The 13,531-nt window shown below is 33.4% G+C and overlaps 1 protein-coding gene across 1 annotated transcript in view; it reads right to left on the bottom strand.

Moving 5' to 3' along the window:
- Nucleotides 1-11,104, bottom strand: part of LOC18612952 (GTP-binding protein TypA/BipA homolog) — a 16,796-nt gene extending 5,692 nt beyond the window's left edge. The window contains exons 1-12 of the mRNA XM_007049947.2: nucleotides 10,678-11,104; nucleotides 10,503-10,577; nucleotides 9,876-10,026; nucleotides 9,611-9,679; nucleotides 9,312-9,484; nucleotides 8,978-9,115; nucleotides 7,453-7,578; nucleotides 3,200-3,298; nucleotides 1,461-1,581; nucleotides 1,255-1,318; nucleotides 302-356; nucleotides 100-224 (exon numbers count right to left, since the gene is read on the bottom strand). Coding sequence (XP_007050009.2) covers nucleotides 100-224; nucleotides 302-356; nucleotides 1,255-1,318; nucleotides 1,461-1,581; nucleotides 3,200-3,298; nucleotides 7,453-7,578; nucleotides 8,978-9,115; nucleotides 9,312-9,484; nucleotides 9,611-9,679; nucleotides 9,876-10,026; nucleotides 10,503-10,577; nucleotides 10,678-10,998 — 1,517 coding nt within the window. The 5' untranslated portion in view covers nucleotides 10,999-11,104. The remainder of the gene's footprint in view (nucleotides 1-99; nucleotides 225-301; nucleotides 357-1,254; nucleotides 1,319-1,460; nucleotides 1,582-3,199; nucleotides 3,299-7,452; nucleotides 7,579-8,977; nucleotides 9,116-9,311; nucleotides 9,485-9,610; nucleotides 9,680-9,875; nucleotides 10,027-10,502; nucleotides 10,578-10,677) is intronic.

Here is a 13,531-nt window from a genome sequence, read left to right on the forward strand (position 1 = left end):
CCCCCCCCCTCCCAAAAAAAAAAAAAAAAAAGTAAGAAAAAAACACATTCATTTTTCACAGCCCAAAGAGAATGTTCACAAGAGAAAAAGAAAACTGACCTTGATGGACAAGTTAATGACAATCTAGTTCTACCAACATTTCCAGCAACAGGACCCATGTCAGCAACCTCAGCTCGCCTATGAGACAGAGCTTCCATAACTAACCCCACGTGCTCATCATTCACCTGTAGTAACAAATTAATGAGTTCTAAAGTATATAAGAAATGGAAAACCAGTTCATGCCTAAATCTGCAGTTCTCACCTCAATGGTCACTTCCTCAATTGGCTCAAGCTTTAGGCCATTCTCAGTTTTATACCTGATATAAGACAAGAATATTTCCCAGAGAAAAAACTATTAGTTTGCAAATGAAAACCAAATACATATAATTGGTAATAAATTGACCACATAAATCAGAAAAGTCATCTAGCCAGGATACAGATTTAAGGCAGAAATAATGCATTCAGCTTAGTTTCCTATAGTTTTGGCTGTCAACTGGTACCAGTTGCATGTTTACAGAAAGAATGTTCCCATTAAACTCAAAATTGCTACAAAAGGCATTAGTATGAATTTGTATCAGAACCTTCAAACTTCAATGTCACAAATGTCAATAGCTAGCATCATGATAACCTTATTTAGCTTTCCATATTCACAATAAGTTCTATGAATAGATCAACAACAGTTTTGGCTGTCAACTGGTCATACTTTACACAAAGAATGTTCACGTTAAACTCAAAATTGCCACAAAAGACATTGGTTCAAATTTATATCAGGACCTTCAAATTTAAAGTCATAAATGCCAATAGCTACCATCATGATGAACCGTATTTAGCTTTTTAGATTCACAATAAGATCTACAAACAGAACAACCATAAGAAAGCTGGCTTCAGGGTCTGATCAACAGTATTAATCAAACTATTAGAAAACAGTTGACAACTGAGTTTGGTTTTACAGCTAGAAAACAGTACAATTAAATAGGACTAGCCAAACATGCAGGATGTACTCCCTTGATTACAAAATTTTTGATCCTTTTGTTATTGCTGATTGTAGAATGCTTCTCAATGTTCAAGTGAAACAGGCAAGTTAATGAACATGCTTTCCAAATCCAGACATTTGCCCCTGATACTATCTTACTACTATGGTAACAAGTTCATGTTTTATCAGAAATAGAGACTGACAGAAAAAGGGCCTCAGTTGAAGCATCCTAGAAAACTCACATGACTTTCGGGGGTGAAACAGATAGCTCAAATCCTTCACGTCTCATATTCTCAATCAAGATCCCTGTTATGCATGTAAGCGAATTACATTCAGCATGAAAATTAGCCAACAACATGTTGAAGTTAAAGAAGATGCAATTTATTATGTGCTATATAATTAAATCGTAAAAGAAATGAAAGCATAGTCCTAAGGTTGGATTACAAACCCAGCTGAAGTTCTCCCCTCCCCTGAACCTCATAAGATTCTGACAAGCCTGGAAGCACATTTATGGCCAGATTTGTTTCAGCTTCAGCCATTAGTCGATCACCAATTTTTCCTCCAGTCAACTACAGAAATTTATCAGCACCCTATTACCTCATGTAGATTGGATATGAGTTGTAGCATAGTCTAAGCACCATATAGACATACTTAAGTTTGGCAAATGGATTTCAAGAGGCCGTTCAACATAAAGATCAGAGACAACAAACCATAAAGTACTGAGTTAAATAAAGCCCAACCCTGATCTAAAATTTTTAAACATTCATTTCTAATAGTTCAACTTGCATAACAGATGAACAAGATTCAAGTGGCCATCTAACATAAAGATCCAGCATAGCAAAGTACAAAGAAATGAAGCTCAGCCCTGTATCTGAATTTTTAAACATTCATTTCTAACAGCTCAAATAGAATATCATATAGTCCAACACCCGATAACATACATATAAAATGAATTTCGAAGTGGAGGGAGTTGACCCCTTCTCTTTTTTTCTATTTCTGTAAAAGATATCCCCTTTTCCATTATATTATGATTTTCTATAAGTTTCCACAGAAAAAGGAATATATAAATTAGCCATGAGAATCTGCAGTCATGACTTGGTCAGCAAATTCTTTTTCCTTTTGTATACTATTTTTATTGGACTAAACAAAGTTGCTCTGGTTGTGTATTTAAGTTCAAATACCGTCTAAGTTATATTAAAATCAGGATATCTTACATCTACATGTTCACTCCAACCATCAACCACAAGTTCAGCAAAGGAACATTCAAAAAACACTAAAATAACTTCTCCCTTTGTTTTTGGCTTATCTTTTAAACTAGATCACTGTCTTCTTTTTGGATTCAACACTCATTCGCTTCATGCTAATATTAAAAAATGTTTTAATTTCCACTTTTCTATTTTCTTTTTTACACTTCTGAAATAGCAACAAAAACATGTTCAGTAATATCTTTTAATGATTAAAGGAAAAGGACAAAAGCAATTTCCACACAACAATGAAAACAAGATATTCCAGTTACAATGAATGTTTAGAACTGTCTCCATATTTTACTACATTCATAAAAGAGTAAATAGTGTCCTTGCTGGCCAACTATTTACGTACAATTTTTTATAGTAAAAGCATATATTTAATTAAGTAAAAAATGTTGCATTATATCTAAATTTATATAAAATTATTCAAAATAAAAAGATATAAGTAATTCTATTAAACATGTGAAAATCAATATATAATCAATCTGATAAACTTTAATTTACAGCTACATAGGATACACAAATACAATCAGACAATGATAAAATGAATCTTTAAAAAGATAAAGCCAAAAGTATAATATACAAACGACGAAGAATATATTAAATAATGTAATGTTACCTAATCTAGAGTTAAATGAGCAAGAACCAAGAGGTATCAAACACAAACAGAACTTTACAACACTTAACTTATAACAAACACAAAAGGATGGGTTCTTTTTCTTCTTTTTTTTACGAGAACAGAGAAAGGGTGTTTGTCCACAAAGCATTGCAAAATATACCCGAATTGAAAAGCCATTAAATCAACATGAGGGTTGTCATAAGATAGCAGTTTGAGCAATTAAGAGAAAAATGCAGATAAAAATTAGGACATGGCGAGCAAGCCAATACATATAGCAAAATTTACCTATTGATGAGGTAAGCAAGCAAGGATACAACTTACATGGGTACCATCACGACCTGCTAATGGAGAATCATTGACACCAAAAGTCATGGAAATGGTTGGGGGGTCCAACACAACGGTTGGTAATGCAGTCATAACCTAAAAAATATAAGCACAATCCAATTTATATATAGCTCCAAGCTGTCAAAACTTTATATGAGATGGAGATGCTAAATGTAATATGCAACATGTAACGAATCTTAACTATTCCATTACATAGGCATTCATGTCTGAGGGGCCAAAAACGTATAGTAATATTAGCCATCCACAATGAATTGAAAATCCTATATCAGCACAGTAATTAAAGGTAAACATCAGCTAAAATGAGATTGAAGTTTGAATATGGTCCCTCTAATATCCCAATTCAATGATTTTAGTCCTTTTACATCAATTGAAAATCCCCACACTTTCATTGAAAGTTGATTTAAGAACAATTGATAACAGCGTTAAATTTTACTACTAGCTTGGATGACATGGCATTTTGGTGAAGACATAACATGATGAGGTGGATTAATTTTTTTATCACATGGTACATGTTAATATAAAAAATCATATTTTATTTTAATTAAATAATAATTAATATTGTTTTAGATTCTAAAATAAACAATGGTTAGTATATTTTATAAAAAATAAAGTCTTTTTGTGTTAATGTGTGCCACATGACCAAAAATTCAGGTTGGCATGCCACATCATCAACAAAAAAGTCATGTGGCCAAAGTTAAAAGCAGAATTTTAACACCGTTGTCAATTATCCTAAAATCAACTTTTAGTAAAAGTTTAAGGAATATATTCATTCAAATCAAGGTAGAGGACTAAAACCACCATATTGAGATGGCCAAATGAATGTTCCACAATACAGTAAATTTCAATAATACTGGTGAAATCTGAAATGACGAGTTCTCCTTCAATTAAGCCTTAAGTGCCACATTTTCTCAGATGGGGTCACTTCAAGTTCGTGTTGTTTCAAGTCACTTAAAGTTCGGATCATTTCAGGTTTAGGTCACTTTGGTTTCAAGTCATTACAGGTTTTTGTAAGTCTTGGTTGGGTTATTTGGATTGGGAGTCTTGACCTTTAAAATCAAATTAAAGTGGGCTGGCTTGGGTTCAGATGGATCATTCAAGTTGAGTCAGCTTTTATGAACCCTAATTAAGTTATTCAAGATCACATTTTGCGAATTCGCAGTGCATCTACAATTTTGGTTTGTGATATCATAAGGATGAGAATCTTTTTTTAAAAAAATCATTAGATCATGTAAAAAGACAAAGCTAGCAAATTACATTACAAAATTTAGTTATTTACTAATTTAGAATAACACTAGCAAATCTTCTCGCGCATTGCAACTAGATCACAAAATAACATAATATTACATTCATGTTAATTGAATATTACATTTATTGTGAATTCAACAATAATTAGAAATATATTTATGATACTCTGCGCTAATTAATGTATTTCACAAGAACATATTTTATTTTTTATTTTCTTTTTGGAATATCTTTTTATCTCCTAACATACAGTTTCCCCTCTAAATTGAATGCCTACTTTCCAAATGGCACAAAATTTTAAAAATGGGATATTTTGTTCCTTACATTACAAACTTTACCCTTTAAATGACAAAAAAGCTAGAGTGTCCCACCAAAAGATAGTATTTCAATGAAAAACTTGGAAAATTGTTTTGATTTTGGGGAAGTGTACACTGGACATGGAAAATTGCTTATAAACCATAACTGACCGTGGTAGCGGACATCGAAGCGGAAATCAAGCCTAGCACATAGAATTGGTTGAGTTGAGGGGTACGATTGAATATTTACCGCCGGCTGTGCAAGCTTTCCAATCACAGAAACCAATGGGAGCCCATATGGAGAATCCAGAAGGCGACCATGACCCTTTGGCTAATAGTGGTCTTGAGGATAAAATTGAATAGGGAGAGGATGAAAACCCTTCACATAATGCTGGACCAGCAAATCTTGCTGTCCATGGTGAATTGGAAGAGCGGTTATTACATGATTTAAACTTGAAAATGTGTAGAGTTATGATAAAGGTTGATGACTTCCAAGGGAAGAAAATAGCAACTTACTGAGTACAAAACAATTCTGGTACTAATAATTTTAAGGCAGAATGTGAAGAAGGCTACGAGGAGTAATTATTACAAACAATTTATGATGAATATAACAAAGATGAGGAATCACAGCTAGTTTATGATGATTATGATGAAGACAATGAGGTTGATGTTAATCCGATTCAAGGAGAGCTGGTATCAATGGAGAAATTTAAATTTGAGAGTAGACAAAGTGGAATTGTTTATGCATTAGTTAGCGAGTTTGTGCAGCATGACCTGAAGGGTGAATTACCAAAGCATCCTTTTGAAGTTCAGCAGTTGTTAGAAGAGTTTAAGGTGCTCACTAGGAATTACCATCTGTTTTAACAATAATGATTAGCAACCAATACTATTGATTTGGTCTGAGGGATTCATTACCAAATATGCCAGTTTATAGAATGCCCACATTGCAGCAAGCTGAGATGCAAAAACAGGTTGAAGAGTTGCTTACCGAGACTTTGGCACAGGAGAAGAAACCGCCCAACAAACAGCAGATGGCTTCTATGAAAGGTTAATGATGCTTTTTGGTCTCTCTAATGCTTTAAGTACATTCATACAAGTTCTGACTAAGGTACTAAAGCTTTTCTTGAACTTTTTGATGAATGTTTATCTTGATGACATCTTGATTTATAATATATCTAATGAAGAACACTTAACCCACCTTTGGCAAGTTATAGTAGTTCACATTAGAAAGAAAATCTTGAGCTATGAGGTTGTGTTTTAGGATTTTATTGTCTCGGTGGAGAAATTGAAACCCTATCCGGAGAAGGGTGTCCCATTAGGGAATGGACAGCACCTAAATCAATCAAAGTCAAAATTTTCATGGGTTACCATTGTTTTCTGGGAGTTTCATAAGGTATTTCAATTGCATTCTGAAGCCAATCACTAAATGCTTGAAAAGGGACAACTTTCAGTGGCCAAATTCTGCACAAAGAGCTATTCAATAGATTTAGCTTTTGATATGATAGAGGCAATGGTTCTTGCACTACCAAATTTGAGAAGTTATTTTGGTGAAGTGTGATGCATCGCTTGTTGAAATCAAAGATGTTCTTAGTAAAGTTAGGAAGCCAGTGGAAATTGTAATGAGCAATCAAAGTAACTGGTTTTGAAGAACTAAAAGTTCAGTACTCAAGTGATCTTTACTTCAACCATATTATGGAGGACAACAGTAAACCAGCTAGAGAGAGTAGTTGGATTGCAGAATGTGAATTGAAAAGGTTTGATCCAGAAAAAGTCTATGCTAAAGCTACCCAAGTTCTCACTAATAAGGAGGGCCTTTTGTCAACTCGAGGAGATTGATATGGGTGCATCCTAGAATTTATCTAATTGTTTATCTCGATATGTTTTCCTCTATGTTTACTGTTTTACTGTAGTTATTAGTAATTATGTTTTTATTTTATTATGTGATCATGAGACTAGCATGTGATCTCTAAATGAGTTTGAATAGCTAGAATTAGATGGGGTTTATGTTTATCCAAGAGTTACGATTAAAAGCTATTGTAAACATAGTATAAATAGTCCTTTAGACACATTAGGCTGCAATGTGATATTGGACTAATTTCTGTCAAAGGTCCTACAAATATAAACCCTAGTTATTTTGTTTCTACTTCGATTTTACATCAATTTTACCCTTGCACTAGTTTTTTTTCAGTGTTTTGCTTTTCTTTATATCTTTTCTACTTCCATGCTACATCAGAGTGGGTTTCAGAAAATTATCTTTTGGAAAAAAAAAAACAAAAGACAATTTCCAAATTTTAAGCCACAGTTCTCATTGACAGGAAAAAACTTTTCAATTGACTGAATTTTATTGGCTTACCAAACATTGAAAAGTGAGGGAAATCATATTCCTTGTTACAAAACAGAGCCTAAATGTTATTTGGTGGCCCTAAATCCCAGACAGGTGCCACCAAATGGAAGGTAGGTACAATCTACTTTGAAGAATATAACAAGGAGTCATGTCCTACATCCATCACAAGCACTTAAAAAAATTTTTGTATATAATGACCCATGCCAACTTAAATAGATCACATTTGGTAGATTTTGCCTTACCCAAGAAGATTAACAAGACTAACTTGAACATTCCTGGTTTACAGTAAAACTAGTAAAGTCAACACAAGCACTCAACTTATCTTTAACACAATGATAAAAGCATACCTCTGTATTTGCCACTGTATGGCCAATTGATGGACTAGCCATCCCAGCCATTGATATAATATCACCAGCTCCTGCACTATCAATAAGAACCATGTTTGTACCCTTCTTTTTCATTAGCTTCACAACCTACAGGACAAAGATTGCACAGTCAATATGCAAAATTAAACTATTGCTTATAAGATTAGAACAAGAGGATCAGCTTATAAAGACTTCAGAGAACTTTGGCCTAAAAAAAGAGTAACTCATCACTTAAAAGTTCACTTACATTGTTTATGGGTGGAGTATTTCAAAATTTCTTAGAATTTTTTATTGCAGAATTTAAAATCCTACAATAAATTTTTTTGGGGGAATTAAAAATGGGTTGTATAAATTAATATTTTGAAATTTGAAATTGCATTTCCTTCCAACCTCAAAAAGAAGGCAATTATAGCTTCAACCTCAAACCATTGCACCACCAACTTTTGAAAATCAGAAAATGAAATCACACTATGCCCATTCATCTCAAACTAAATACCAGCAAACCTTCTATCCACACCATTCAACAATTTTTATGGCCGTTGATCTTGAGGTTTGGAAACTAGAGATCAAAGAAAGTCAGGTAAAAAAACAAAGAAGATTGCAGAGAGATAGAATAAGGGATGAGGTGCCAACCATTATCAGCACTGACCTTGGGATGAAAGGAGAATATTGAGGGAGGTTGTGATGATTGTCTACTTGATCCAAGAACAGAGACAGAACAAGAGAGATAGAAAAGAAGCGAACAAAAAGGGCATAGATAAGATAGAATTGTTAACAATGGCTATTTAGGCCAAATTTGGATTGGGAAATTTGGCTTTTAAAGACCCTTAACAAATACCCAAACAGGTTTAAAATCCGTATTAAGTTCCCAAATAGATCATTTTATTTTTGGAATTTAGAATCCCTTTTTAAAACCCCTCATCCAAATGCACTCTAAATGCTAATTGTGAAATTAACTTTCGAATATGCATACGCATTCCACACATCTGATGAAAAATACTCCAAGAAAGCATGCTCTTCAAGATCCCTATTGCTGTTGCTTAGCAGATTAATAGTAATCTGTCCCTTACAAAATGGATTACAGAATGACATTTAGTACTAGAATTGTTCCTCATTATCTTCATGAAAGTAGAGGTTGAAGAAAACACCAAGCAGACTTCTAATGGTCAGCAAAATCTGTGAAGTTCAGCATCAATAAAATAGAGCATAGAAAATCACTATTAAAGTATAAAATCAGAGATCAAATTTAGTTTTAGTTTCGTAAAGTAATTCCTTCTTGTAATGTATCATAGAAACCAAAAATATCAGCATATTTTAATCCCAAACTTCAGACCAGGATTCAGGTAGTAAATGGACACTTAGATAAGCATCATGAAGCACAAAAACATATAAATGATAAACAAAAAACTCAACAAAATGTAATTTCAAAAATATTATCTAGATGATGATTTTAAGTCAAACTTTTCCTCTACTTTCAATCCCAATCAGGCTATGTAGAAATACAAACCTTTCCTTCTTCAATTTTCTCAACACCAGATTCTTTGCTTCGTAAGCCATGTATTCTATCACCAACATGAATGATCCCAGATGAAACACGCCCTGTTAATATTCGCCCTAGATAGTAGTCTTTTTCCATCATGGAAACCTGAAATACTTTATTGATTATCTTTCTAGATGTTCACATAAAAAAATATAGCATGAAAGAAATGTGAAAAGCAGAAAAATAACTAGGTGCAAATGAACAACACCTAGAGGGGTGCACGCTATCCAACCCCCCTCCTTTTCTCCTTATGCAGACACAAACACACATGTTTAATCAACTATCAGCACTGAGTACCAACCAGCATTTGGAAAGGTGCATCAAGGTTCGCTTTTGGTGGAGGAACATGCCTTACAATGGCATCAAGCAACTGTGACATATTCTTTACATCAGCAGGAGGATCTTTCGTGAAGGTTGAAGATGCCCATCCTTCTTTAGCAGAAGCATAGAGGACTGGAAAGTCCAGCTGCTCCTCTAGGATGAAATCATGTGAAAATATATTAAAATTATACCACTATCCAGATTAGGAATAAGGCTAATATCAAACACATTTAAAGAAAGTAAAATCATCTAACTTTTGTCATTCCTATATTGCTTCACCTGTTGCACCAAGATTTGCAAAAAGATCAAATACTAGGCTCTCGACTTCATCACATCTCTCCTCCGATACTGCATCAATAACAACCAGGGACATAAGGATTAAAGCTTCTTTCATTTGCAAGAAAAAAGTATTAAAGAAAAATCCAGAGAGTAAGTAATTTCTCACCAACAGGAATACATTCTTGCAATTGAAAGAATCATGAAATATCATTTCAGTTCCCAAAATAAAAAAAAAATGAAGCATAAATAATTCTTGAACTTATACCAGAAGGTCGATCAACTTTGTTCAACAGAAGAATAGGGCGCAGCCCATAATTCAAGGCTTTGGCAAGAACAAACTTTGTCTGTGCAAGTGGTCCCTCGCCAGCATCAACAACTAATACTGCTCCTTCAACCATGCCAACAACCCGTTCAACCTGAAGATTAAGCAATATAATTAAGCAAAAACTGGTAAATGGCATGTTTTAATTATCAAAAGAGTGCAAAGTCTTGGCCTTAAAATAAACCATACTGATAATCACTAATAACAGTAACTTTATAACTTATAGACTATTTCATTATTATTCAACCCTTTTTTACTGAAACTAGCATGCTGTTTCTTCCATGAATAAACTGTATTAGAGTTTTCAAACTACAGGCTTTATTGTGCAGAAAGCAATTTACTTGCAAATGGTAAAAATACATGAAAACATATATATCATTGTGTACGCCAACTATTTGCATTGTCAACGCCACGTTGTTGCTTTGCAGTATATCACTTTTGCATAATTAATAGTAGCATATAGAAAACAGAGAAAGTGGCTGTAGTTGATGATAAGTATGATCCAGAATTAAATTACTACAAGCTATTTTTTGTACCTAGATATGTAAATTGCAGCTCAGGTGAACATACCTCACCACCAAAATCAGCATGTCCAGGCGTATCAACCATGTTTAACTCATTTTCTTTCCATGAAATACTAGTAACCTGCAATTTTTCATTGTAGAATTGAATATATATGTTACTTAATGTGAAGAAAGTCCATCTCATGATTTGTAGTATGTAAGAGTAAAGAAGAAGAGAAGACCTTAGACGCAATGGTGATGCCACGCTCACGCTCAAGGCTGATGGAGTCCATGGCTCGCTCGTGGGGGATGTCGGCTCCACACTGCCTCAGCAGCCGGTCCATCAGTGTGGTTTTCCCGTGGTCCACGTGCGCAATCACCGCCACATTCCGTAGCCTACTAGGCTCCAAAAATACCTTCGGATCTGTTGCGGCAGCGGCGGCGGCACTCGCAGGCCCTGCGGTGAATCCGCGGGAGAGGCAGGGCGGTCGGACCAAGTGCGAGGAAAGAGATTTCCTACTGCTGGCAGAGAAGAGAGAGCGGAGGAGCAAAGGACCCGCCATTTTCTGCTCTCAGAAATGGGTCCAGTTCCAAGGGTTTTTCTTGGCTTTCGGGGTTTAAGTTTGATAGCTTGCTCTTGCTTGCCGCAGTTTTTGGCCTTCTGCAAACCCTTTGAATATTCTTTTTTTTTTTTAATTTAGCTTTTACTATTGATATAATCAATCTAATATATTTTAGCAAAAACAAATTAATTTAATATAATATAAATATAAAAAAACACAAATTCCCTAATAAAAAGAGTTCTACGTGCATAATTTACCTGAATAACTTAATTTAATATCACGCCTTCATTATTTAATCTAATCTAATATAAATATATAAATGATAAAATGTTTTATATTATATATAAAATAACCTAATTTACTATAACCCTGGTTTTAATTAATACTAGAGGATTGCTCGACACTTACATGTTCTGAGGAGGCAAGGGAAACAATAGAGTATAATTTTTGTTTGATAGTAATTAACATAATATGTGCAAGAACAATTGTTTCCTAAAGTTGAAAGTCTTTGCATAATATTGAATTAAACATATTATAAACATAGAAGAAGGCAATTATACTAAATTGATTGGTTTATGACAGTAATCACCTCCTACCAAAGTGTTTTACATACAAACTTTTGTAATCCACCAAATGTATATATTTCTAAGTTGGTGGCTTGCATAAAATTCCAAAATTTGTTTCAAAAGTGCAACCAAATTCAGTGGTGGAATATATCTATATGAGTATAGAATTTAAAAATGATGTTGTTTCTCCTGTTAACAATAGAGTAAGATGAACAATTAAATATATATATATAAAATTAGTTATATACAAAAAATTAAAGTAAAAACATACAAATATAGTAAAATAATTTGAGATGAGATTCTAAAAATAAATAAGTTCAGAAAATAAAAAGAAACAGAAGAAGAAGACCAAGAAAATGATAAAGAAAGCGATGAAGAGAAAAACTGATGAAAAAAAAGACAGACAATTTCAAAAACTCTAGAAAATAATGAGTTTACTGTCAAAACATAACATGTTGTTGCCAATGCTAAATCATATTAAATTTAAATTCTAGATTTTATAAAATATAATATATTGCATTCACAAAACATCTTATGAAAGTGTCGAGTGGCAAAACAAACAACAACTTTTCATGAAGAAAGACTGTGAGCTAAATGCAATTATATAGCATGAATAGTCAAAGAATACGCACTCATAGTAGAACTTTTAAAATGCAAATAAGCAGAATATTAAATATACAATGGAAAGAAAGAGCAAATTTTGCAATAAGATCAAAATGATTAAATATACATTGATAGATGCTTCATATACACAAATGCATGCATACCCAACATATGTATGGAGGAAGAGAGAGATTGTTGGTGTATTTTCAAAATCAAAGATTATGTCACATAATGAAAAGCTATTTTAGCTCAAAGGTTAAGTCACATAAATTGGCATAGTGTGTCTATTGGATTATAAGCAGGTTTTCATGTGAACAGTTATGTCTTTTGGTAAAATGATATCCAAAAGTTATGAGACAAATTGAAAAGACCCCATAGCTCAAAAGTTAAATATGAAAAGTTATTGTTTCAAATTATAACTCAAAGATTATATTTTATTGAATGAATAGTTATCTTTTCATAAGTTGATTATTGAAACAATAGCTTTATCCAAAAGTTATGTCTAGCAAAATGTAAATATGCCTTTTAGACAAAATGGTGCCTTAATGAAAGGGTTGTGTCCTTGAAGAAGAGACACTTGCAAGCCTATATAAAAGGCTTGTTGCCAACCATTTTGACATATCAAATCAAAAACAAAACAAGTACAGAAATATCAAGAGTAAGAAAAGTGTTGTGTTCTATTAACATAAACACTTAAGTTCCCATCAACTACAAAAGTGTCCAAATTCCTTATTGTCAAGCCTAGCTCTACAATATGTTTATTATACCATTCTTACATAAGAATGCATGTTTGCTTACTTGGGTACCTTGAAAATCGTTAAAGGACAGTATTATACCAAATGGTACAATTAAGTTGAATTAAGCCTCGAACTAGTCCAAATGGAGATTTTAAGATGAAATTGAGAATTTTAAAACCCCAGAATGACTTAAAATGGTGATTTGGAGTTCAAGGACCAATTTGGACTCCAATTGGAATTTTCATGACCTAGGGGCAAAATGGTCATTTTGCTACCGGAGGTTAAGATGTGAGTGTTGGATGAAATTTTTGACTAAGATTGATCATTTGGAGTATAATTTGAGTTTGAGAAGTGAAGAATTTTAATTTCGGCATTTTTTCGAGCATAGGGGTAAAATAGTCATTTTGCCACCCTAGGGCAAAATTATAATTTTACACCACCCAACACTTGTCCAGCACATGAATTTCACCCATTATTATCATGGATAATTGAAGGATTTTATGTGGTGGAGAAAGAAAGCTTAATAGTTAAGAATTTAAAAATGGACCAATGGTAAGGTGACAAGTGTCAAGCTTTTATTTCTTTATTATTTTCCTTATAAATTAGCACAAAACCAGCCCATTTCTC

Source organism: Theobroma cacao, chromosome 1, assembly GCF_000208745.1.
Source record: "Theobroma cacao cultivar B97-61/B2 chromosome 1, Criollo_cocoa_genome_V2, whole genome shotgun sequence".
Lineage (NCBI taxonomy): Eukaryota > Viridiplantae > Streptophyta > Magnoliopsida > Malvales > Malvaceae > Theobroma > Theobroma cacao.